The sequence below is a fragment of the Delphinus delphis genome, chromosome 2, assembly GCF_949987515.2.
Source record: "Delphinus delphis chromosome 2, mDelDel1.2, whole genome shotgun sequence".
NCBI classification, from domain to species: domain Eukaryota; kingdom Metazoa; phylum Chordata; class Mammalia; order Artiodactyla; family Delphinidae; genus Delphinus; species Delphinus delphis.
The window spans coordinates 92185292-92213043 of NC_082684.1; the positions used below are offsets into that span (position 1 = coordinate 92185292).

The 27752-nt window shown below is 41.6% G+C and overlaps 1 protein-coding gene across 2 annotated transcripts in view; it reads right to left on the reverse strand.

Annotated features, from left to right (window-relative positions):
* Window positions 1-27752, reverse strand: part of SHC4 (SHC adaptor protein 4) — a 131501-nt gene that overhangs the window by 74010 nt on the left and 29739 nt on the right. For both annotated transcript variants that reach the window (XM_060005193.1, XM_060005192.1), the window contains exon 2: window positions 16755-16825. In XM_060005193.1, coding sequence (XP_059861176.1) covers window positions 16755-16825 — 71 coding nt within the window. The remainder of the gene's footprint in view (window positions 1-16754; window positions 16826-27752) is intronic.

The window sequence follows — 27752 nt, forward strand, 5'->3', positions numbered from 1 at the left end:
TACTATAAATAATTGTTAAAAGGGAAAAAAGTGGAGCACTTTAATTTATCTATAAGTCTTCTATGATAATAGAATGAAGAAAGGCTCATTGAGTGGCCTCTGCAATCAGACAGCCAGAATTCAAAATCTAGCAGTCTCCTATAAGCTCTATCATGTTGAGCAAGTTTTTTGGGGTTTTTTGTTTTTGTTTTTTTTGCGGTACGCGGGCCTCCCACTGTTGTGGCCTCTCCCGTTGCGGAGCACAGGCTCCGGACGCGCAGGCTCAGCGGCCATGGCTCACGGGCCTAGCTGCTCCGCGGCATGTGGGATCTTCCCGGACCGGGGCACGAACCCGTGTCCCCTGCATTGGCAGGCGGACTCTCAACCACTGCGCCACCAGGGGAGCCCCTGAGCAAGTTTTTAAAGCTTTCTATGTCTCAGTTTCTTAAATTTATAAAGTGGGAATAATAACAGTGCTTTGAACAATGCTTCAGTAAATGTTAGCCATTATTATTGCTTTATCCTTAAAATGTCTGTCTGCTTTGAGAACTGGGTCTAACCTGCTTTTTACAATACCTAGTACCCAGCAGCGTACTCCATGGTTATAACTGGAATGTTATAAATAATATGTTGTAGAAGAGGTCCAATTATGTCTATTATGCAAGTAGCAATGGATAGTTCACATTTCTATAAAGGCAGAATGCTTATCTGATTTTCTTTAGATACCCCATGGCACCTGCCTTGGATATACTGAATGTTCAATATGTAAATGTTTAGACAGCTCTATGGCACTGAAACAAAGTACGATCCTTGTCCCCCTGCATAACCCAGATCCCCTTTCAGAACAAAGGTAGTCATTGCCCCTGTTGCTGGAGTGTTCACTGCTAATGGCTCACAGCTGAGTTCCTTCCCCAGAACTTGTCCCTCCTTAAGGCAGTTACCTAGCCCACAGATATGTCCCTCCCCGGAGGCAGTAGGCACCAATGACAAGTCAATACGGGGTTTGAAGGCCCGATCTCTTTACCCACGAGATCTGCTGAAGCCTTTGTTGAGACAGCATCACTATTCAAGCCTCCCCCGCTGCCCCACCAGGTCTAGTCCTGTATCCCTCACTCCCTCAAGTGTTGATTTTGAGACTCTTCCCAGCAAACCTTTTACATTTGACTCTCCATCTCAGAGTCTGTTTCTAGATCCAGCCTAAGTCCTGCTCATAAGCTGCTGCCAGAATTATGCTACTTTACTTTGTCATAAACACTTAACTAGAGGATGCCTTTCCTTTTTAAGAATCTGCGTTGTCACAGCTGACAGTGAAAAAAAAATCAGAGAAAATCCTCGTAAGTGGCTCAGATGATCCAGATCAAAAAGATCCACCCTCGGACTTCCCTGGTGGCGCAGTGGTTGCGAGTCCGCCTGCTGATGCAGGGGACACGGGTTCTGTGCCCCGGTCCGGGAAGATCCCACATGCCGCGTCCGGAGCCTGTGCTCCGCGGCGGGAGGGGCCCCAGCAGTGAGAGGCCCGCGTACTGCAAAAAAAAAAAAAAAAAAAAAGATCCACCCTCTTATTAATCGAACATACGTGAAAATGCACATTTTCCTAGAGTAGGTGCAGCTCTCACAAGCTCCAACTCATGTTTAAGAAAAGGGGTCAGAGTTGCATTTATCCCATTAGGCATTTCACAGTTTTCCTAAGGAGAATCCTGACGGGAAACAGAACAAATCTGCCTGGCAGGTGGAGAGACATGCCAACTGTCCTGTATTTCCTTTGGCCACAAAGCTCTCTTTTTATCAAAGAAAAGTCTTTCAGGCTGAGATTAGTTTTTAATGAATTTTGAGTGCTTCCCATTTAGTTCACTCTTCCTAAAAGGAACTGTAACATTGATTTTTCTGGAGATATGTATATATATACATACATACATATATCAGAATTAAAACTCGCTTCTCTGGTATTCCCTAGGCTTTGCCCTTTTCCTTTCTTAAAAGCAAAAATAACCTCCAGATGCTTTTTGGGATTTTCTAGGGATCCACCTTTTCAAAAATAAGGGATTTCCATATGATCCGTGGTCCAACTAAGGGAACTCATTTTGAAACCACTGATAGGGTTCCCTTACACCTGTGGTTCTCAAAGTGTGGTCCCCAGACCAGTGGCATAAGCGACACCAGGAACCTTGTCAGACATGCAAATTCTTGAATTCAAAACTCTGGGAGTGGGGCCCAACCCTCTGTGTTTTAACAAGCCCTCCAGGTGATTGATTCTCTCGTGTGCTGAAGTTTGAGAACCACTGTCTGACACAATTTTTTTCCCTTAGTAGAGATCAGAAAAGGATGCTAAAAGTATCCTCAGCTACATATTTTGAGCATCTTTATGAAGGCCCTTCCAGAGAGAACTCACAAACGAGGGATCTGGTATCTTGAACCTAGGACAAATTCTAACCTGAGGTTTGGATGTTTCCTTATTCTGTCACTTCTGGCTTTCAGCATTGCCCTGAGTTTTGTTCCTTAGAATTCTCTCGTTTTGACTGAGGCATAGTACACGAGAGTCAGGCAGACCTGATTACTGGTTCCACCACTTATTAACTTACTAGGGGAGTTCCATAATTTCTCTAAGTCTCAGTATTCTCATGCGCAAAATAGGATTACTAGTAATATCTTTTATAAATGTTAACTTTTATGATGCTGACTGTAGCTATTAATTAATAAGAAACTGCTCTGTAGACTGCTTCCTAAAAGTTGAAAACCATGTTTGAATCCCTGAACTAGAAAGAGGTTGAAGTACAGCCAGTTCCCTGGGATCAAGAAATCCTTCTCTTCATCTGAATCAACTCCTTGGACCCCAAGGCTCTCTGAATTAAACTGAGTATCTTCAGCGAATTTATTTTCATTCCTTTGTTCAACAATGTATACGAATGGGGTCCATGTGCCAGACGCTCTACCATGGAGCCCGGGACCTGAGTCAATTGTCTAAGAGCTCCTCGTTCTGGAATTTGGTCTAGTTCAGGATGCCAGATTCCATGTTTGTAGAATGTCTAGGTCTTTTCTGCTTTTCTCTACTAGCAGTGACCTTCAAGACCTCCAGAATCATCTAAAGAAATGTGATCCAGGCCTGAAAAGCCCTGAAACCTCTCGGTTAACCAATAAATATTTATTGATCCAACTATGCCCCAATCACTGTGGCTCTGCAACCTATCAGGCCCATGGAATAGGCTTCCAGGGAGAACCTTAAGGCCCAAAGATGATGGATGATGAAGCCCTTGCGATTGACTGCCCCACTGAAAAAGGACCACAGGGACCCAAGGCCTTCTAGGCCAGACACACTCTGGGGCCCACTCTGGACTGTTTTCAGGAAGCGCCTGTACAACCACAGCATTGGTGTTTCCAGGAGCAATGGTTCAAAAGGCCTATTCTATTGCATTGTTAAATTATTCATAGCAGGAGCTGACCACTATGTCCATTAAAATCAAAATTAGAAACCCCATTTCTTGGTCCTGGAGACATTTACACAGAGTCTAGTTGAAAATGCTTGGGGTGTTACAAACATTCAGTACTGACTTCTAAAGGAAACTGAAGAGGGCCACAAAAGGGAGATACCAGAAAGTATTCTCAACTGAACTCTACATGGTAGAGAAGGTCTGGGGGGAAAAATTACTAAAGCTAAAAATACTGGGGTCACCCCCAAATGCATACACTTTAACATTCATGCATTTTAAGCTCTGAAGTAATTAGCTTCTCCTCAAACTCTTGAGGCCATCCACTATAATCCATACTTAGACATGGACAGATAGCTAACTCTTCTCACTTAGGTCAGTGACTGTGTGTATATTGCCTGTTAGAGAGAGAGAGTGTGTACGTGTGTGTGTGTTCATACAATAATGTCTGCACATCTGTAAGTTTCTATAGATTCATATGGATAAATTAGCAGGCCCTGATTTCAGCTGCAACATATTTTTAGATACCATTTCATAAAGTGGATCACATTTGCCATGGAAAAAATACTGTAATTGGGAGTTTCATGCCTGACCAAGGATTTCTCGGCAAATCAAATATAGATGCTGTAAACAGCCTGTTGTAGAACAAAACTAATGACCATTTTATAAACCTCTATAAATATGTCTAAAACAATGCCCTACATCCTATAAAAAAGGCATAAACATATACAATACCTATACATGTAGTTTCAAAGTTTCTTGAAATATCCAAACACCACTTAAACATACAGCTCAGTTGAATTATGTTCAAAAATTAATGCACTAACTATAATAACATCAAACATTTGACTAACAATTTTGCAACCCTTAGATTTTAGTGAAGCATTTGGGGGATGATTTATACATTCCCAATCTTTTTTTTTTAAGGTGTTCGAAGAAATCGATCTATTGTGTTCTTTTCCCTTTGAGGTAGGAATCCATTTTTTACTGCATTTACTACTGCTGTTTTTACAAGCTGTTTCTTCCTCCTCCCAGCAAATGCCCTTCTCAATATATGAGTGTTACAGAACTACCATATTGCCCCAATGCAACTCTGCCCTGGCCAAAGATGAGTGGTTCAGGATTAGGCCCCAATCACCATCCTACCTAGGAATTTGATATTTGGAACTGAGAAAACCAGAGATGGGGAGTCCCTGCACTCTTGCTGCTGAGGCCTCGGCAGCCCTGACCGTATTCTATTGGTTTGATGGTTCACTGATCCTCAGCTTCCATGAGCTTCCCCAATATCCTTTCAAGAATCCCCCTTTTGGCTTAAGCTAGGCAGAGTCATTTTCTGCTACTTAAAGCCAAAAGACTCTTAATAAATATACCCATGGCAAGTAGATGCACTTACAATTATTTCTGCCACCTTAAAGCTCAGGTCAAAGCAAGTACTGGTGATGCTTAATGACCTAGAAAATGTGCATAATAAATGATAAAAACACATCACAAATTAATAAGCACCATATAATCTCACTTTAGTTTCCAAACATATGACTGGAAAAACCTTATACCAAACTGTTACTCTTGATTACCTCCAGTGATTTGTCTGTTTTTTCTTTTCTTTTACTCTACTTCCCAATTCCCATAATAAGCCACATTTAATTTTTATAATCAGAAAGAAATAGTGAAAAAGTGTTAAGAATTAGATGTTCCACAGAGACCTGACATCAGCGATGGTAATGATCATAGCCGCGCTGTTCTCTCAGAAGTGATTTTTAAACACAACTCAGGTGAATTCTCTGGTGGTCCAGTGGTTAGGACTCTGTGCTTCCACTGCAGGGGGCCTGGGTTCAATCCCTGGTCAGGGAACTAAGATCCCGTAAGCCGAGAAGCACAGCCAAAAAAAAAAATGTGGATAAAGATGACTCAGGCTTGCCTTTACTGCCTGAACTGTCTCCCAGCATCTTAGTCTATTCACAGCTATAAGAGCAGTTACTTCGCTTCAAACCAAAGCAATGTCACTAGGAAACATTAAGTGCCGTAGGGACAGGATTTGGTTTAAGAGTACCTGGGTTTGAGCCCAGCAAAAGAGCTGTGTGGTCTTGGGATAGTCACTTATCTTCTCTGAGCCTCAGCTTCCCCCTGCTCAAAATGGGGAATTACAGTGCCTTCTCTCAGGGTGATTGTGTGGTTCATAAGAAAACATGAATGTAAAAGCCCTGGGCAAGTGAAACAAATGTCAGCTGTTGTTAACTACCCTCGCCTCTTGTCCTGCAGCAGCCCTCTCTGCCAGTGTGGTTTCTGGTTGGGTTTCCCAGTCAAGAAGTTAGAAGAGGCCACTAGGCACTCCTTCCCTAATACTCTCAGCTGTGGCACCTGCTAGACAATAGGCCCTGATGCTTCAGTTATCCTTCTCTTACTGGCTTTGCACCTTTTCAGCAAAATAAACAGACAACATTGAATACTTCAAAAATATAACTCATCTAGTGACTGATACTTTTCAAAAATCGTGGTAAAGCATACATACATAAAATTTACCATTTTAACCATTTTTATGTGTACAGTTCAGTGGCATTAAGTATTGATACATTCATATCGTTGTGCAATCAGTACCACCATCCAGTTCCAGAACTTTTTCACCTTCCCAAACTGAAACTCTGTACCCATTAAGCACTAACTCCCTCCCCTTATAACCCCTGGCAACCACCATTCTGCTTTCTATCTCTGGATCTGACTACTCTAGGCACTTCATATAAATGAAGTCATACAGTATTGATCTTTTTGTGACTGACTTATTTTCTTAGCACAATGTCCTCAAGGCCTGCAGTGTGCTGAATGTTTGTGTCTCCCCAAAATTTGTGTGTTGAAATCCTAACCCTCCAAAGGTGATGGTACTAGTAAGTGGGGCTTTGGGGAGGTAATTAGGTCATGAGGATGGGGCCCTCATGAAGGAGATTAGTGCTCTTATAAAAGAGGTACCACAGAGCTATCTAGCCCCTTCTGCAACGTGAGGATACAATAAGTCTGTGATCCAGAAAAGGGCCCTCACCTGACCATGATGGCACCTTGATCTCAGATATCCCAACTCCAGAGCAGTAAGAAATAAATATCTGTTGTTTATAAGCTACCTAATCCATGGTATTTCATTATAGCAGCCCAAATGCACTAAGACAAGGTTAATCCATGTTGTAGCATGTGTCAGAATTTCCTTTTTTTCAGCTTTACTGAGATATAATTGACAAATAAAGTCATAATATATTTAAAGTGTACAACATGATAGTTTGATAGATGTGTTCATTGTGAAAGAATTCCCCAAATCAAGTTAACTAGCACATGCATCAGCTCACACATTTGCCTTTTTGTGTGTGTGTGAGAATACTTAAAATCTACTCTCTTAGCAAATTTCAATACAGTATTATCAACTATAGTCACTATGTTATACATTAGATCATCAAACCTTAATCATCTTATAACTGAAAGTTTGTTCCCTTTAACCAATATCTCTCCATTTCCCCACCTGCCCTCCAGCCCTTGGCAACCACCATTCTACTCTCTGTTGCTATGAGCTGGACTTTTGCAAAAAAGATTCCACGTATTAGTGATATTATGTAGTATTTATTTTTCTCTGTCTGTCTTATTTCACTTAGCATAATGCCCTCAAGGTTCATCTGTGTTGTCACAACTGGCAGGATTTCTTTCTTTTTTAAGGTTAATATTCCATTGTATGTATATACCATGTTTTATTTATCCATTCATCGATCAGTGGATACTTGGGTTGCTTCCACCTTTTGAGTTTGTGAATAATGCCGCTATGAACATGTGTGTACAAATATCTGTCTGAATACATGCTTTCAATTCTTTTAGATACATACACAGAAGTGGAATTGTTCGATCATATGGTAATACTATTGTTAATTTTTTAGGAACTGCCATATTGTTTTCCACAGCAACTGCACCATTTTACATCACCACCAGCAATGCACAAGAGTTCCAATTTCTCCACAACCTTGCCAACATTTATTTTCTAGTTTTTTGTTGTTTTTGGTTTCTTTTTTAATAATAGCCATTCTAATGAGTGTGAAGTACTATCTTGTGGTGGTTTTTATTTGCATTTCCCTAATGATTATTGGTGTTAAGCATCTTTTCATGTGCTTATTGTCCATTTGTGTATCTTCTTTGGAGAAATGTCTATTCAAGTCCTTTGCCCAGTTTTTAATAGGGTTGTTTGGTTTCCTGTTGTTGAGTTGCAGGAGTTCTTTACATATTTTGAATGTTAATTCCTTATCAGATATATGACTTAAAAAAATATTTTTTCCATTCTGTGGGTTGCCTTAGTAACTGTACTTCTTGGCCTCACCTGTGCTCATTCAAATAGTAACTGCACCTGCATGTGAGAGACATTGTGCTAATGACTCTAAGGAAAAGGTGCCCTTGACTTTCACACCCTCTCTCTGTGGGTTTGACTCTGTCACGCTATCAGAATCCTTCCCAACTGCTTGGGAACTTCTTTTTTTAATAAATTTATTCATTTATTTATTTATTTTTGGCTGCATTGGGTCTTCATTGCTGCACGTGGGCCTTCTCTAGTTGTGGCGTGCGGGAGCTACTCTTCGTTGCAGTGCACAGGCTTCTCATTGCGGTGGCTTCTCTTGTTCTGCAGCACAGGCTCTAGGTGCGCAGGCTCAGTAGTTGTGGTGCACGGGCTTAGCTGCTCCGCGGCATGTGGGATCTTCCCGGACCACGGCTCAAACCCTTGTCCCCTGCATTGGCAGGCGGATTCTTAACCACTGCGCCACCAGGGAAGTCCCAGCTTGGGAATTTTTTTTTAATTACTGTATCTTTGAAGACTTCTAAAAGGAATTTAATTGGCTATTTCATCTCAGATACCTGAGAAGTGAGATCTCAGTCCTAACGAGGTTGTGAGGAACTGGGAGTAGCGTAGCTTGAAGCTAGCAGAGGTGGTGACTGTCCACACATTCAGACACACGCCACACAAAACCTCCATGAGGGCTCCCTGACGTCCCCACGTGTGTGGGAGGAAGTATGTCTACTCACACCGGTGCCTGCCGAGGAGGATTTGACTGTTATGTGTTGTAACTGTTCTCACCAGCTGATAAAGGTCATAAGCCTTGGCCCTGGGACCCCAGACCCTTCTTGGGGTCTTTACATTCCTTCCTGACCAATCAAACTTGTTTTATCCAACCACGTACATTCTGCCTTAGCAAGTGCTCGTTTTCAATTTTTAGCATGACCACTATGAACTAGAACTGTAACATTCTTGATTTTTTTTTTTTCCTTGCCACTCTTCTCAGTAAACGTCTTCGCTGGGGGATGTTCCCTTGCCTGGCAAGTTAATAAACTCGGCCCTTTATCCCCGCTGTCGTGTCTTTACTTTGCTTGCCATGTGAGCTGCAATCCCACACTTCACTGCATGGTCTCCTCACAGGTCAACACAGAACCCACACACCAGATGCCGGACAGTTACTCCAGGTTTTACACTGATACACTCATCCATGCAGAGCTGCAATCAGTCTCATTCATACATTCCTCAGGAAATTTACATAAATGCCAGCCTATTTTCAGACAAACTGATATCTTAACTTAGCCACCTAGCATGCAGATATTTGACCTCTACAGAATACTTAAAACTTTCCCTCCTGAGGTTCACATTTCTTATAAAGCTCATCCATGGGACTTTAGGTAAATGTTCAGCTGCATCTTGGATCTGTTTTGCATCTAATAGTTGCTAACACCAAAGACACACACACACACACACACACACACACACACACACACACACACACAGAAGTATGCATTTGCCTCTGAAGAGCTGCCTTTAATGTCCTGTTGAAGCCAAAGAATCAAAATTTCAAGACAGTGAATTAAATTTGCAGAATCAGGGCTCAGGAGCAGTAACATTCCAAACAGGAAACTACTCCAATTACAACATCCTCTGAATTATGATCTCTGCTTCCTTGCTGCTTTACCTACTACCGGTCTCCCCAACAGCCTGCTTACTGTCTACAGCAGCAGTTCCAAAAAACACTACTCAGGGTTTTCTTCCCCCGTGGAATGGAATGGGGGCAGATCCCTTATGATCAGCTGGAGAAAATGAATCTGAAGCCAGGACCCCAAAAGGAAGCGCTCACCACTCATTCTCTAACCACTGCCCACTTCCTTCACAGACCCCCAGCCCCAAAGGGGTGGCCATCACAGGAATGAGGCTAATCACACACCAGGAATTGCTGCTTCCCAGCTGTCCTGGAGCCTGGCATGGACAGATCCTGTGCTGGGTGCTCTGCGCTTAGCCTGGCTGATTTTATTACCATGTATGAGTTACAAATGTAAGGCAATAAATACAGGAAGAGGACAGTGTAGTAAGACAATGATCTGGAGGTTCCTCCCACCAGCAGTGTGCCCTGCCCTTGGGGTGAATTATGTCCTGTGGTGATGAACTAAATGTTCCCTCCACGTTTCCTATGAAGTTCTGTTCTTCAGGGTTGAAAACCAAGCCCTGTCCCACCAGCTCTACTTATTGCATTTACCCTGACGTATAATTTATTCTTCCTTGAGTATCAGAGGCAGTTTCCCACCAAGACACAAAGAGGCGTCCTTAGTGGGAAAGGGAAGATCTTTTCTTCTTTGCATGATGTGTGTGCTTATGCAAGGGAGGGAGTGGGCTTTAGGTTTTCGTGACATGATTTCGTGTGTGTGTGTGTGTGTGTGTGTGTGTGTGTGTATGTGTTTCAGATCAAATGAGGTTTTTGTTTTCTTTATCTTTCTTTTAAAAATCACAATGAATGGTAATTAGATTTATCATGGTGATCAATTTGAAATGTATAGAAATATCAAATCACTATGTTGTATACCATAAATTAACATAATGTTGTAGGTCAATTACACGGCAAAAACAAACAAACTCATTAAAAAGGTCAGATTTGTGTAGAACTACCATGTGACCCAGCAATCCCACTACTGGGCATATACCCTGAGAAAACCGTAATTCAAAAAGTCATGTACCAAAATGTTCATTGCAGCTCTATTTACAATAGCCCGGAGATGGAAACAACCTAAGTGTCCATCATTGGATGAATGGATAAAGAAGCTGTGGCACATACATACAATGGAATATTACTCAGCCATAAAAAGAAATGAAATTGAGCTATTTGTAATGAGGTGGATGGACCTAGAGTCTGTCATACAGAGTGAAGTAAGTCAGAAAGAGAAAGACAAATACCGTATGCTAACACATATATATGGAATTTAAGAAAAAATAATGTCATGAAGAACCTAGGGGTAAGACAGGAATAAAGACACAGATCTACTAGAGAAGGGACTTGAGGATATGGGGAGGTGGAAGGAAGGGTAAGCTGGGACAAAGTGAGAGAGTGGCATGGACATATATACATTACCAAACGTAAAATAGCTAGATAGTGGGAAGCAGCCGCATAGCACAGGGAGATCAGCTCGGTGCTTTGTGACCACCTAGAGGGGTGGGATAGGGAGGGTGGGAGGGAGGGAGACGCAAGAGGGAAGAGATATGGGAACATATGTATATGTATAACTGATTCACTTTGTTATAAAGCAGAAACTAGCACACCTTTGTAAAGCAATTATACTCCAATAAAGATGTAAAAAGAAAAAAAAAGGTCAGATTTGTCGATACGAGAGGCTGAAGGTGGAGGGAGGGGAATTAGAGGAAGGAAGTCAAAGGTACAAACTTCCAGTTATAAGCTAAGTAAGTACTAGGATGTGATGTACAACATGATAAATATAATTAACACTGCTGAGTGTTATATATGGAAGTTGTTAAGAGATCAAATCCTGAGTTCTCATCATAAGAAAAACATTTTTTATATTTCTTTAATTTTGTATCTATATGAGATGATGAATGCCCAGTAAATTTACTGTGGTGATCATTTCATGATATATGTAAGTCAGATCATTATGCTGTACACCTTAAACTTATACAGTGCTGTATATCAATTATATCTTAATAAAACTGGAAGACAAAAATAAAAATAAATTATGAAAGAATAATCTTAACAAATTAAAGAAAGAACAGCATAAAATAAACTTAAAAAGGAGGAAAGATATACTGAAGGTAAAGAAATAAATGAATTAGAAAATCAAAGACCAAGTAGATTTGAATAATAAAAACGAAACCTGGTTCTTTCAAAAGAGCAATAAAATAAACAAGCCTCTGGCAAATCTGATTTTAAAAGATCACACAAACAAATCAGAAATGTTGAAGAGAGCATAATCACATATACAGAGGCTATGTGAAAATTAGATGAGAAAACTATGGCTAACATTATGTGACAAATTTGAAAAATCAAGATAAAATGCCCAACTTTGGGGGTAAAATCACCCCAAAATTATCTTACCAAGGAGAAAAGAAAATTGAAAAGACTAATAAAAAAGAAGATTTGACAATGGAGGTAAAAATCTAACAAGCTCAGAGAGTTGTTTGGGCTAGTTCCAAAGACTTTTATAGTAGCAGATAATTCCAACATTGTTTAAATTGTGGCAGAGCACAGAAAATATAGAAAGGTTCTGCAATCATTCTTATGAGGCTAACATATTCCTGGAACCAAAATTTCGTAAGTATAGTTCAAAAAAGAAAACCCACTTAAAATAAGGATGCAAACATTTGAAATAAAATTTTAACAAGTTGTATGTAACTGCTACCTATGATGACATGATAATTAAGAAGGGTTTACAGCAGGAATTCAATGATTGTTCATATTATAAAACTTATTAATGCAGTTCTCTACAATAATAAATTAAAGGGAAAAGTATCATTTAACCATCATGACATATTAAAACAGTGCCAAAGAGCAAAATTTCCTAATCCTGGAGCCTTAACCTGAAATTCCATCTTCACATCTATTAGCTGTGTGACTTTGGGCAAGTTACTAAATCTAAATTTCATCTCGTTAGTAGAATGAGAGTTTCTAATAGAGATAATCTTAGTAAAAGTTTTGAGTTCCCACTCTCCCCAAAAAATTAAAAAATAAAAATCATGTTGAGAACATTTTTATAGGAGAGAGGAATGACTATGTCATCCTTAGTATGATTTTCATTTTCCCCTTCTCCTATTTCCTTTTGATATTGTTTTCCAGACATTCTGAAGACAACCATCACTGTGAGCCTTTGTCTTCCTAATCATCTTGTTTCTCTTTTCTATCAGGAAAAACCTCCTCCTTTGCCCTTTTGCATGAACACTAGATTACTAAAAATGAAGATGTGGTCCTAAATCAGTCAAGTGGATAAATGCCTGGGTGAGAATTAGTGGATAAATCTGGAGTCAAAGAAGTGTGATGAGAGCTTTGGAAAGGATGTAATCCAGGGAACTGCCGACAAAGTACGTGACCTCCTTGTCCTTTTCTTTTTCTCTGCTCTGAGTATTCTCTGTGCTCTAGAGGTCCTATGGATTCAGCCCTCAAACAATTGGCAGAAAGGTTCCTCATAATGAGAAGAATTTGACTCCATCTTTGTCCTCTGTTTCAAACACTGACCGAACTGCTGTATCTTAACCATGGCTCCTCCTTTATTATCAGGAATTTCATGTTGCCGTCTGTCTATTAACTGGAACAATGTACTAACTAGTAGAGACATGGTAAGATCAATTAACATAGGTAGGACATCAGCCTGAATACACCTGTTTGTATGCGTAGTGGCAATTAGCTACATTAGTTTATCAGCAGTCACACCTGATTAATCTTCTGCTTGATGGTAAATGTCAGGAGATACCTGTGGTCACACAAAATAAAGATCTTTCTTATAGAATTCTAACTGGTCCATTGAATTTTTTTTCTTGGGTTAAGTAGGATTATGAGTTAAATGAAACTTTGTGAATATGTGAAATTCAAATTGTAAACTATTTGAAACCTGATTCAACAGTTATATATTAATATCTTAGGCAATTGGGAATAGAGCAACTTGAATAGTGGCTGAATGTGAATACATACGTAAGTTGAGAAAAGAAAGGAGAAGGAGATAAAGAAGGAGAAATTAAGAGAAGGAAGAAGAGTAAATATTTGCGAAGTAGGGTGGGAATTAGAGGTTTATGGAAAGTGAGTCACCTCAAGCTTCCACAAGTCTGCCCAGAGCACAATTTGCCATGCCTGAATCTCATACAGACACATCTACAAGGAATAGTATCCAGGTACTATGCCACACACCTTCCCTTAGATCTGTACATTAGTCATGAACCGAATCTTCATGGCAGAGAAAGGAATAGTCTTTTACCATTTACTAAACAGTAGGAAAATACAGACTGACAAATTCATAAAGATGTTTTAAAAATAGAAATCAGGAAGTTAGGATTAACATATACACACTACTATATAAAAAATAAATAATCAACAAGGACCTACCGTATAGCACAGGGAACTCTACTCAATACTCTGTAATAAGCTATATGGGAAAAGAATCTGAAAAAGAATAGATACAGGTATATGTATAACTAAATCACTTTGCTGTACACCTGAAACTAACACAACATTGTAAATCAACTACACTCCAATATAAAATAGAAATTAAAAAAATAAAATAAAAACAGATAGTAACAAAAAATAGATACATGGATGGGAGGGAGGATATCAACTAGTATATGGTTCTTCTGCAGAACAATCTAGCAATACAGATCTAAAGCCTTCAAAATATTTATATTGTTTGACCTAGTGATAAACCTGGAAGACATTATGCTAAATGAAATAAATTAGTCACAAAAAAAACAAACACTATATAACCCTACTTATATGAGGTACCTACAGTAGTCATATTCATAGAGATAGAAAGTGGAATGGTGATTGCCAGGGGCTGGGGGAGAAGGGAATAAGAAGTTATTATTTAATATACAAAGTTTCAGTTTGAAAAGATGAAAAAGTTCTGGAGAGGGATGGTGGTGGTGTTTGCACAACAAGATGAAACGCACTTAATGCCACTGAATTGGACACTTAAAAATGGTTAAAACGGTAAAGTTTCTGTTATACGTATTTTACCACAATTAAAAATTCTTCTGAATATTTAGCAACAGGAAAATGGCCGACATGGGAGAAACAGTAGCAAATATTTTTCAGATTTGCTACAAAAATCACTGTAAGCACATGTAAGGAAGAGAAGATCAGAAGGTTATTCCAAAGCACAAAATGTTAGTAGACATTATTTCCAGGTGAGATTATGAGTGATTTCCTTTTTCATATTTATCTGTATTTTCTAAATGTTCTAAGTAAATATACAGTATATTTATAACTAGATAATAAAATAAAATTTAAAAGCCCACCTACTATATCTCTATCCTCTTACCCTGCTTCATCATTATAGTAATGGCACTTATTACTACCTGAAAGTATATTGTCTCTTTATTTGTTTCCTTGCCATAGTCTGTTTCCCCAGGTAGAATGTAAGTTCTCTGAGGTCAGAGGCATCTGCATCCTTTATTCTTGAAGAGTTTCAGGCACTTAATGAGCACTCCATAAATACTCAAGTGAAGGAGAACAAGTCAAAATGAATGGATGAGGGAATGAACAGAAAATCAGTCATCCTCAAATATGGACAGTGGCATTCCTTTCTCCTGTATCCCCACTCCAGTCACCTGGGGTAGCGACCCTCTTCCTCCCACCTGTAACCAGCTCAGGATTGGAGGAAGGGCTTTCTCCAGATTAAGCATCATCAGAATGAAATAAAACCTGAAATGTGTCCAAATTAGGGCTAAGAGAGTAGGAAGTAATCTAGAAACCCTCTCGCTTAAAGGATAGTTGAAGGGCCTGAGAAGGTGAAAGAAAAGGCTTAAAAGGGAGGGAAGATGTAGCCATTTCCAAACCCTGGAAAGTAGTCAGGTGGACTCATGCATTTACTCCATAAATATCCATTGAGCCCCTTCCGGGTGCCAAGGACTGAAATAGGCACCAAGAATACAGAAAAAAAAAAAAAGAAAAATAGAATTAGATTTCATCTGTTTAACTCCTGAGGGAATACCAAGGATTGGTGAGAAATTTGGAAAGACAGATTTGAATGCATTGTAAACAAAAGAGTCCACAATAGCATTTCTGAAAGATCATTTCATGGAACCCCACAGATACATGGAATGTTCATTTATGTTACATAAAAAAAAGAATTCTGGGGCTTCCCTGGTGGCGCAGTGGTTGAGAGTCTGCCTGCTGATGCAGGGGACGCGGGTTCATGTCCCGGTCCGGGAAGATCCCACATGCAGCGGAGCGGCTGGGCCCATGAGCCATGGCCGCTGGGCCTGCGCGTCCGGAGCCTGTGCTCCGCAACAGGAGAGGCCACAGCAGTGAGAGGCCCGCGTACCGCAAAAAAAAAAAAAAAAAAAAAAAAAGAATTCTGGGGCCAAACAAATTTAGAAAATCTCAAGATGAAGTTAGTGCTTTTTCAACTATAGCACAGGACTTCTCAGGGTCTTTAATACCGTACCTCATTGTAAACTGTGACTCTCCTAAAGAGCGTATGATTCCTTTCCCCAAACCTTTTGGTCAAGAGGACAATTTTTCAAGGCCTCGGACTTCCATAAGATGAGCATTAGGAAAAGTTATCCTCTCTTCATAATGAGAACATTCACCTGTGGAAACGGTGGCCTGCGACCATGGATGCAGACAGGCACTGCAGCTTGCCCCTGAGACACATACTGGCACCACACACCGCAGATGCCCAAGTCTTCATCCTGAATCACTCCTATAAATCCAGTCCTCTCACCTCACAATTTTCCCAGTTACCAGTCTCAGCACTCAATTATTCCCCTTTCCATCCTTGCTTTGAACCTGGCCTTAAAGAACCATGCCTTGTGTTTCTGCTTCTGACTTGTGCTCTGTGTAATAATGATTCTGGTTCTTTCCCTAAGCTGCCGGGGGCCACCCTGGGTAAGGGTCCCCGGGTTCAACTCTTTCATCCAGCTCACCTTACATGGAGGAGGGAGACCCAGACAAGGAGTAAGAGTTTCTTGTGTCAGGGATGCCATAAATGGGGAGCGCTTGGGCTTGCTGATGTGGAAAGTTTTTCCCTGTTCTTATTTTCGGCTACTTCTTCGACAGGTCTGAGATTCTGTAATGTCCTATTTCTAGACATTATTTTAAATACATTTAGTATCTGGGAAACCAGCTATCTCTCTGACTCCATCATCTTGTCAGTTCTCATACGAAATGCAGATGCTCCGCCACACAACTGAGAAATCTTTCACGTGATGAGGCAAAGCTACTCATCGAAGGTCACTGGGCTTTGGTGTACCTTCCAGCCTTATGTATAAAAACCCACGATGCCTTTGAAACCTTGCATGAAATTCCTGTGGGGAGAAACTCTTGTGACTTTAGACTATAGTCCTCAAAGTCTGTCCCAGTTTTGTTCTCTTACCTTGTAACTTGGGTTCTCATTCCAAAATCCAGTGACCTCATTGATTGCAGCACCTCAATACAGCCCATGTACTGGAATAAGAAAAGAAAAAAAAAGAACAAGTAGGAAAAAATAGCACAAAGATAGCTCTTAGCTTCAGAGTGATTTCCTGGGAAACACCGTTAATCAGCCCCTGATATCAAATTACATTTGCACACTCAGCCTACCATTGATATTTCTGACCATTAATGGACACAGGCCTTCAACCGCACTTCAGTTATAACACATCAGCTGAATCCAAAATATGATATCAGGAATACAGCTGTCATCCCTGACCAATGTGAGCTCAGAGGTTAAGAGCTTGGGCTCTGGGGCCAGACCATGTGAATCTGTATCCTGGCTCTGCCAGTTGTTAGTTATGGAACCCCAGCAAGTTACTCAACTTCTCTGCATCTCAGGTTTGTCACAGTAACATGGGGATACAATCAGAATTGTTGTGAGAGTAAAATTATTTCCTACAGGTGTTCTAAGAGCAGTGCCTGATACATTCATGCGCTCAGAGATCAGAGGAAGCAAAACTAAAGGTAATACAGGAATATTAAATCTTCTAGGGAGATAAAATAAGCATATAAGTGCAGATAATACAGGACAGTAATATAGGAAGGTCTTATTTTTTTTTGCAAGATCATTTATTTATTCAGAGGGTTCAAGGGTAAGAAAAGTCATGTCCTACACCAGGAATGAGTACATTTAGCTTGAACATGGAGTATTGGAAAAGGCATTGAAACTTATACAGCTAAAAGATGGTTTATATTTAATGTGGCAGCAGCGGGAGCCATCAGGCTGCTGGAAAGACAGTGATGGGATCGTCTGCATTTGAGGAGCTTTAATGTCAGCAGCAGCATGAAGGGGGGTTCATGGCGAAGAAAAAGTGAGGATGCTCCTGTAGAGAGGGAAGTAATGACAGCTCACACTGAGGAGGGATGGTGGCAGTAGGAAGGAGGGGACAGATTCAAGTCACATCATAGAAATAGAGACTACACCATGCGGCAGTTGATTTGATCTAGAGAATAAGAGAGAAGGATGAGTCAAGAATGACTCAGATGTTTCCAGCCAGGGTAACAGAGGGAACAGTGATTCCATTAACAGAAAAAGGAAAGCCAGGAGAGGGGAAGATGAGTTGGTTTAGGACCCACTGACTGAAAGACACTGGTGGGGTATCCAGGAAATTACAAGCTGATAGTTGAAAATTGGATTCTGGAATCATGCAGAGGCATTAAGTGTAGGGACTTAGTAGTCTTCTGTGTAGCTTTGCCAGGTGAGGCAGTGGGAGTAATCCTCTTAGCAGGGCCTCAGTTGACGAGGGAGAGTGTTTCTCTGAGAATGAGCTCGGAAATGTTATGAGAGCCAAGTGGTCTGATTGAAAGTGATCTGTAGGCTCCTTGGAAAAGATCTGCTTCCTGTTTAGCTTTCCTCTGGAAGCCTTGCAGCCTCCCTCTGCTTGTGGAAAGATGGCAGGAGCTGGGGGTGCCTCCCCAGATACTTCTTGCAGTATTTCTCAGCGAATTCTACAGATTTCACATCCTAAGAGGAGGTCAGTGCACCAAGTGTTGCCTAGAGCCTCGTGCAGGGTAGAGCGTGCTGGCCAGGACAATTACCTAGCCATTCTCAGCCAGATTCCTGTTCATCACATCCCTCCTGCGGGATCTAGTATTGAGAAAATTTTTTTTTTAATATTTTATTCTGTCCCAATCACATTTAACATCCCAAGGCTTGAGTACCTCAAGGAAGTAAGCGATGTCTAGAGATTTCTGTTCAATAAACCATTAGACGTAATAGGAAAGGAAAGCTAGATGTAGCACGGTATTAAGCCCATCTCAAAACTGTCATGAGGGCTCCCCTGGTGGCACAGTGGTTGGGAGTCCGCCTGCCGATGCGGGGGACACGGGTTCGTGCCCCGGTCCGGGAAGATCCCACATGCCACGGAGCGGCTGGGCCCGTGAGCCATGGCCGCTGAGCCTGTGCGTCCGGAGCCTGTGCTCCGCAACGGGAGAGGCCACAACAGTGAGAGGCCCGCGGACCGCAAAAAAAAAAAAAAAAAAAAACTGTCATGCAAGGAGATTGCAAGGGTCCAAGCTCCATGTTGAGAGTGGACTGAAAAGAAAGTTTTCCTATCCTCACTGGCTGCTCTGGCTTTTCCTGCCTTTCCGTGTCTCCTTCCATTCCAGAACTTAGCACCTGCTCCCCTATTTCCTGCATCCCTCAACCTGGAAAGAATGGGCTCCCCACACAGGTCGGGGAACAGGTCTAGACTATCCTCCAATCCCCCCAGGAAGCCTTGTTGGTGCAGAGGTGGGTGTCATCTTTCCCTTCAGCTGTAAATTTTCAATTTAAGACCAGGTGATACAGCCTATCCAGGTACAGTTTTTGAAAACGTGACGAAGCACCTCCAGTTTTCACACTCAGCCAGAGTGATTTTTAAAAAATGAATATCAGGGCTTCCCTGGTGGCGCAGTGGTTGGGAGTCCGCCTGCCGATGCAGGGGACGCGGGTTCGTGCCCCGGTCCAGGAAGATCCCACATGCCGCGGAGCGGCTGCGCCCGTGAGCCAGGGCCGCTGAGCCTGCGCGTCCGGAGCCTGTTGCTTCGCAACGGGAGGGGCCGCGGCGGTGAGAGGCCCGCGTACAGCAAAAGAAAAAAAAAATGAATATCAGGCCATGTCCCTCCATTGCTTAAAACCTCTGGCATTTATTATCAGAACAAACTTGTTGCCATAAAAACTTAAACGCTGTGTTTTCTGACCCCTGTTTACCCCTCCAACTCCATCTGTGTCACTCTGCCCCTGTGCACTTTGCTGCCACATTGGCTTTCCTTCTATTCCTCAAATACACCCAACACTTTCCAAATACAAGGCCTTTGCACTTGCTGTTCCATTGCCAGCTCTGCCTAGCTCTTCCCCCACTGCACTGCAGGACTAACTCCTTTTTGTCCTTCAGGTTTTAATTCAAATGTCACTGCCTCAGAGGTCCCCTCCTGTCACCCTTCATCACAGTCCCTCATTTGTCATTTCATGCCACTATCAGGTTTACTTGTCAATTTGCTTGTTTGTTACCTGTCTTCATTCCCTTGGCCATAAGCACCGTAAGAGTAAGAACCATGATCGCCATGGTATTTCCAACACCCGGGACAACGCCTGGGCCACAGCGAATGCTATAGAGTTTGCATCCAACAAATACTGGATGAAAGAGTGGAGAAAGCTTCTACTGTTCAGCTCCAACATGAGCTTTAAAATGAGCAGAGAGAGGTGAAGGTCTGACCGTTCTCCCCATCCTGGGGGATGAGTGAGGAGGACAGAACTGAGGACTCAGAAAAAGACTCAAGAGGAAGGTGGGGAGAATGGGCCCAACTCCCCAGGTGTTCCAGGGCTGGGGGGTGTGGTCACGGGGAGCGCCCTGAGCGATAAAGTTGATGGTGGGGACTCCAACTGGGAGGAGAGTAGGCTGCGGATCTGAACAGGATGCGGAGAAAGAGGCAAAAGAATGTCAGCTGGGACAGAAATGCTCCAAGGCTGATGAAGCTCAACGGCCACATGAGGGAGGGTGTCAAATGGTGCCGTCCTCAGCCCAGTGAAGTGAAGCACCCATGGTGGGATTCTGGTTAACGATGCGGAGAGGGGTTTCTCGTAGAGAGTGGGAGAGCAAGTCAGGGAGGAGGGGAATCTTCCAAGGTTTTGTTCTTAATCACCTCATGCCCTTCCTTCTAAGGCAGCCCCAGGCATTGCTTCCGATCCCCGCCCCTTCCTCGAAACCTGTTTTGCTTCACACGGCTTGTCTGTCATCAATGGCACACCTGCTGCCAACCTCCCTGTGATAAACGTGAATCCTAGCCTGAGGTGATCGTGACAATAAGCACATTCCCCGCCGACCCTGGGCACATGAGGAAGAAGCCACTCTGGGCAACGTGAAGGGAGAAAAGCAATGCCTGATTTTTTCCACAATGACCCTGAAGCCCAGATGCAGCTGGTCTTCCCTTTGACTCATTCAGTCCATTCCACTCCGAAACCATCGCTGTGTGGAAGCAGAGAGAGGGCAGTGCGTGAAAAGAATCTGTCTGCATCTCCATTCAGGTACCTGATGACTGCCCAAGCGGAAAGCGGCTGAATGTCCAGGCCCGAGGGATGAGGAGTTCAGTTTGTTGATTTCAGTATAAACTAGAGATGATAGTACCTCCCATTCATTTATTAAATGTAGATCTGCATAAGACATGCTCTCTGTTCTTAAGAAACCCATTCATTTATTAAATTCACTTATTTATTCATTTATTAAATGTAGATCTGCATAAGACGTGCTCTCTGTTCTTAAGAGACCCAGCCCCGTGAGGATAGGCCAACCATGAAAGAGATGATTTATCTTTTCTTTCTATGAGGTTAGTCATTGTTAATTCCATTAAATAGATGAAGAAATTAAGGCCTATTAAAGGGAAGTGCCTGGCTCGGTTTCATGTATTCAGTGAGACTGAATCAGGGCTTATTCTGGAGGCCACAGCCCATTTCTGGGAACCTTTGTGTGAGCCTTGCGGAACAGGAAAAGCAAAAAGAAAAAGAGTCATCCAGCTGCTCCCACTGACTCTTCCTTTGGTCTTCCCAGGTGTGTAAGAAGGTAACGAGCCTGGGGGCCCCACGGTAAGAGCAGGCATGAATCCAAGCTCTCCAGGGGCCTGCAGGAGGTGGCACAGGAGGCAGAAGACACTCCCTAGTTCCTGACCCTGTGATGAGAAGAGGACACTGAAGAGCTTTATTAGAGGCACCAGGAGCGGGGAGAACGCGGCGACACTCAGACAACCTTAACGCGGCGACACTCAGACAACCTTCCCATTCAGCACCCGACAGACGGCTCACCTAGCTCCCGGCTCACGCGCTCCCTTCGTGCCCCAAGGCACTCATAATATTTTGTACTGTCTGAGCTTCAGCCGCTTGCTTCCAGGGAGAGATGAACAGCCTATTCATGGCCTGCGTATCTTGGGTTTCGCATTCCAGAGAAGAAATTACTGCAGTTTTCAGAGAAAAGGAATGAGAGCTAACTTATGGGAAATTTTCACCTGACTCTTACAGAAGGATGACTTCAAAAGACCTAAAGAAAAAGGATATATACTCTTATATCCTCAGAAAAAAATGTCTGCAGGATACATAAGACACGGTTAACAGTGGTTACCTCTGGGAATGGGACAGAGGCAGCCTTTTACTTTACATTTTTGTATTGCTTATGTTTGAAAATAAGTAGATGGTATTATTTTAGAGTTTAAAAATTAAATAAGGCCTACCACTTAACCTCTTGGGATCACAATTTATAAATTACTAAGTAGGGTTAAATCCCTTTTTTTCAATGGCATATTCCCTTCCTTAGAATGTGCCTGTCCCTGTGCTAGGAGAATGGAGAAATATTGTTCAAAAGAAGGTTAAAGGCATTGGCCCTGCACTTAATAAGATGGGAAGGAATGACACTTTGAAACAATCAGAACACTGAAGAACAGTATATCAAATACGATATGACAAGGGTCTGACCTTTATGCAATAAATGTTCAACAATGGTAGAGGCCACCAATGTGGTCTGAAGACACTGCAGGATTTTTCTGTCACCTCTAAATAACATCTAGTCTTTCCCATTTAGAAAAAAATGTTGGGGGGAATGGGGAGAGCCCATTCTCTTCATAACCTTGAGACATTGTCTCCACTTCTTTACTTTCCATTCATGCTTCAACCCACTACAGTAGTTTCTGGTCTCAAGACTCTATTGAAACTCCCTGAGCAAACCAATGATCTCCTCGTCCACTGTGACCTGTTCTGGTCTCCAATTCACCTATCCAGAGCAACTGCCATTGCTGACCTCTAGCCACCTCCTTCTCTTTCCTTGGAGCGTCTCTCCTTGGTTTTCTTGAGAGTATTCTCTGGTTCCCCATCTTTATCCTCTGACTCTTCCTTCTCTGTCTCCTTTGCTGCTTCCTTTTCCCCCTCTGTCTTTTCTTTAAACAATGTCCCTTCTCCCGTCACTCTATACCATTGGTTCTTAACTCTGACTGCATATTAAAACGCCAGGGAAGCTTAGAAAATTCTGGTTCCCGAGTTTTACTCCAATCCAATAAAATCAATCCCTACCATGTATACTCCTTTGCCTTCACTTATTGCCTGGATGTTGACGGCACACAGATTTTCAACCCAAGCTCTCTCCCAGGTTCCAGATCTGTATAATCACAGGAATATTCCACTTGCATCTCAAAGTGAACAACTCCAAATTATTCCTCTACTTTCATTTCTGATCTCAACCAATGGTATCACCATCTACCTCTTTATACAAACCGGAAAACGCACCTCTTCCCTTTCTTTCAGACCCCTCATCCAACCAGGAGCCAAGTTCCATCAATTCAATCATCTCTCACACCTGCCCTCTCTTCTCCCCTCAGCTCCACACTCTGCCCCAAATTGTACCACCCTAGTTTAGGCACACTCTGTCTCTCAACTGCAATAGAGTGGATTCACATCCATTCAATGCACTTAATTCAACTACTATATCCATTTGGCCGGCAGAACATAAGAGATCAGTCCCTTCATTCAGCCCTTCAGCCCCCAACCCTACTCCTCGAAGACTTTGACCTCAACTGCCCCAGGAAAAGGGGACCTCTGCAAATTCAAACAGAAATACGAGTGAATGACTCTGAACCTGGATGGTCCAGGTACACAAGTGTTAGAGATTTCAGGGATTACCCAGTGCATTCTTTACTCTACCTGAGCTTCACCCTGGTGTTGAATTTAGAACACAATCCCCCGAAGGACTGTCCTACCCTCTGAATCTGCCATTCCCAGTACAGCCAGCACCTTACTGAAATGCAAGTCTAGCAGGATATTACTCCATCCTATCACATCTCATCCCCACTTAAAACCCTTCAGACCCCCCACCTTCTTAAAGCAGAGCTTCTCAAACTTTAGAGAACTTCAGAGTCAACAGAGAAACTTCAATGGCAGATTTAAAAAAACAGATTCCTAGGGTTCTGACAGATTCTGCTTCAGTCGGTCCAGGAGATTGCATTTTAATAAGCATTCATGGGTTCCGCTACAGCTAGTCCAAGAATTAACACTTTGGAGAAAACATCAGTCTTCAGGAAGAGATCCTACTTTCTTAGTTTAATGGACAAGGTCTCCAGCTATTATCATTCAAAAGTCACTTACATGAAACCTCTCCTCTTTTCCTCCTTTCTTACCTTCAGGCTTGACCACTACCTTCTCTGGACCCTCCTCCACACACTGTATGGATGTCCAGAAATCTTTCATAAAACATTAATTGTCCATATGGCTTTTATTGGTCAATGTGTGTGTATCTCTTTTAGGATAGGAATAGTGTCTGTTTGTATCCTCAGTGTTGAGCCTAGCTCACCAATGTTCCTGAGATGAATGAGTAAAATAGGGCTTGAATAACTTTTAAGAAAAGATAGGATGTGTGTATAAAAATAATTATATTAAGGATTTAGATCATATTAATCCTTTTTTTCAAACTGAATCTCATCTAACTTAGGTTTTCCAAAAGAATAATCATAAAGGTCAAAAACTCAATGCTTAATAATTAAGGCATTGGGCTTCCCTGGTTGCACAGTGGTTGGGAGTCCACCTGCGGATGCAGGGGACGCGGCTTCGTGCCCCGGTCCGGGAGGATCTTGCATGCCGCGGAGAGGCTGGGCCCGTGAGCCATGGCCGCTGAGCCTGCGCTCCACAGCGGGAGAGAGGCCACAGTGGTGAGAGGCCCGCGTACCGCAAAAAGAAAAATAATAATAATAATTAAGGCATTAATGAGTGAGTGGATACAGGTAGAAGAAAGTAGCCAGATACAGGCAAATCTGGAACTATACGGCATACAAGAAAGACAAAACCCAAAGTACTCACTCTAGCTCCTTCTTGTCATTTGGGAAACCAGGGCTGATTTTTCAAGAGAAGTCAGAAATAAGACTTTATTTATGAATTTTCCTAAATTTTAAAACTAACAGGTCACAATGAACAATCCAAAATTTAAATTTAAAAAATCTATTTATAATAGAATCCAAAGCAATAAAATATTTATGAATAAATTTAACAAAATAAATACAGAATTTATGCTTTGAAACTATAAAATATTGTTGAAAGAAACTCAAGAAGACCAAAACAATTGGAAAGACATTCCAAGTTCAGAGATGGGGAAGACTTAATGTTAAGGTAGCAGTACTCTTCAAACTGATCAACTAACTCAACTAATTGCATAAAGAAAGACATAGAGATCAGTGAAATAGACTTGAGAATCCAAAAATAAACCCTCACATTTACTGTCAGTAGACTTCTGACAAGGGCACCAAAACAATTTAAATCGGGGGACAACAATGTTTTCAACAAACGGTGCTGGAGCAATTGGATATTAACAGAATGGAATAACATACAAAAGAATGAAATTAGATCTCTATTCGATACCATATGCAAAAATAAACTCAAAATGGATCTAAGACCTACATATAAGAGTTAAAATGATAAAACTCTTAAAAGAAAATAGGCAAAAATCATCAGGACCTTGGATATGATACCAAAAGTACAAGCAAACAAAGAAAAAAACAGATAAATTGAATTTCATAAAAATTACTTTTGTGCTTCAAGGGACACTATCAAGAAAATGAAAAGACCATGCACAGAATGGGAGAAAATGTTTGCAAATGATTTATCTGATAAGGGACTTGCATCTAGAATACATAAAGAACACAACTCAATAATAAAAAGACAAATAACCCAATTTTTAAATGGACAAATGATCTGAACAGACATTTCTCCAAATAAGATATACAAATGGCGAGTAAGCACATGAAAACCTGCTCAGCGTCATTCATCACTAAGGAACTGCACATCAAAACCACAGTGAGATACCACTTCACACCCTTTGGAATGGCTATAATTAAAAAAAAAAAACAACTGAAAATGGAAAGTGTTGGCAAAGGTGTACAGAAACTGGAACCCTCATACGTTGGTAATGGGAATGTAAAATGGTGAAGCCATGAGGGAAAACAGCTTGGCAGTTCCTCAAAAAGTTAAACTAAGAATTACCATATGGCTCAACAATTCCACTCCTAGATATACACCCATGAAAAGTGAAAACACATGTTCACACAAACACTTGCAGTCAAATGTTCATAGTAGCATTAGTCATAATGGCCAAAAAGTAGAAACACCTGAGTATCCATCAACTGATGAATGGATCAATAAAAAGTGGTATTTCATGCAATGGCATAGTGTTTGACAATAAAAAGGAATGAACTGCTGATAAATGGTACAACATGGATGAACCCTGAAAATATTTTTCTAAGTGAAAGAAGACAGTCACAAAAGACCACATATTGTGTGATTCCATTTATAGGAAATGTCTGGAATGAACAAATCTATAGAACTAGAAAGGAGGGTTGGAAGGTTTGGGGGGATGCGGTATGAGTGCTACGGGTTGCAGGGTTGCTTTGGTGGTTGATAAAGATGTTCTAATACTGGTGATGGTTGCACAACTCTGTGCATATACTAAAAGCCATTGGATTGTACACTTGATATGGGTGAATTGTATGGAATGTAATTATATATCAATAGAACTATTATCAAGCAACAATAACAACAACAATAATAGGCCAACAAATAATATCTTCAGGCAGTGTGGGATCCTGATATAAATTATTTAGAAAATACGTGTGAATGGATGAATAATCAATCTATGGACGAGGCTTCAGAAATGATTATAGTTGTTTGAAATCTTCAGCACTCTTGAGGCAGAGGTCATTGCTCTTCCTCTGGGCTCCCAGAACATCTTGGTCACACCACAAGGTTGTACTCACCCAGTGGTGCTGCAATTTATCTGTTTAAATGTCTATGCCTGCTCGCTGCTGGACTGTGGGCTTCTCAAGGGCAGGCAGTGAGTCTTAGTCATCATTATCCCCAGCACCTCTTACAGGGCAATGAACAATTTATTTGAATGAAGTAGCCAAGAAATAATGTTCAGGAAGTCTCAAAATAACCTGCATCCTAACTGGTCCATCTGTAATGTGTTCCTTCTTAAAGAGGTATATTTCCAGTTAAAATAATCCTGAAGTGAAGCTGGTCAAAGCCCTCCTTGTGCCAGGTGTGAGTCGGAAGTTGCATGTGTGAGAAGGGAGTGGAAAGTCCTTCCCTGTTTAGTGCAGCACCAATCTATGCAAACCTGGGCAGATGGACACTGGGGAGGGGGACTCTGCCTCTGGAATGGGAGCAACACCGGGGAGCGAGTTCAGGGGGGAGATCAGTGAGACAGGCCTCAAGGGAAGAGGCACAAGGGGTTTTAGCAAACACTGCCTTTTCTTCCTCTTTTTTTTTTTTAAATTGAACTATAGTTGATTTACAGTATTGTGTTAGTTTCAGGTGTGCAGCTTCAGATTCCTTTCCATTACAGGTTATTGCAACATACTGAATATAGTTCCCTATGCTAAACAGTAAATCCTTATTGTTTATCTACTTTATATATAGTGGTGTGTATCTATTACTCCCACACTCTCAATTTATCCCTACCCCTACCCTTTCCCCTTTGGGAATCATAAGTTTATTTTCTATGTCTGAGAGTCTATGAACACTGCCTGTTCTTAGATGATCTTACAGCACCTTTGAAACTTCCCCTCCAAGAGCACAGGGCTGCTGACACTTTCCTGCTCTCCACCATTCTTTGTCTTCTTGTATTTGCTTTTCTTCAGAGCACTTATTGCTGACAACAGTCAGTATTTGTTCATAGTCTGTCTCCCCCACTAGAAGGTTAGTAGCGGAAAGCAGGATTGCTTTCTTTCCAACACCTAGAGTACTGTCTGGTACACAGTAGTCCCTCAAAATAAATTTTGGTTGATTAAATTGAACAGGTTTTTTAAATCCAAACATCTACCCTGATGAAAACTCCTTCTGCTCCAGGTTCAAAAGCCTGAAAATTTGGATTTGGTCATTCATTCCCACTTGGGGTCTTTG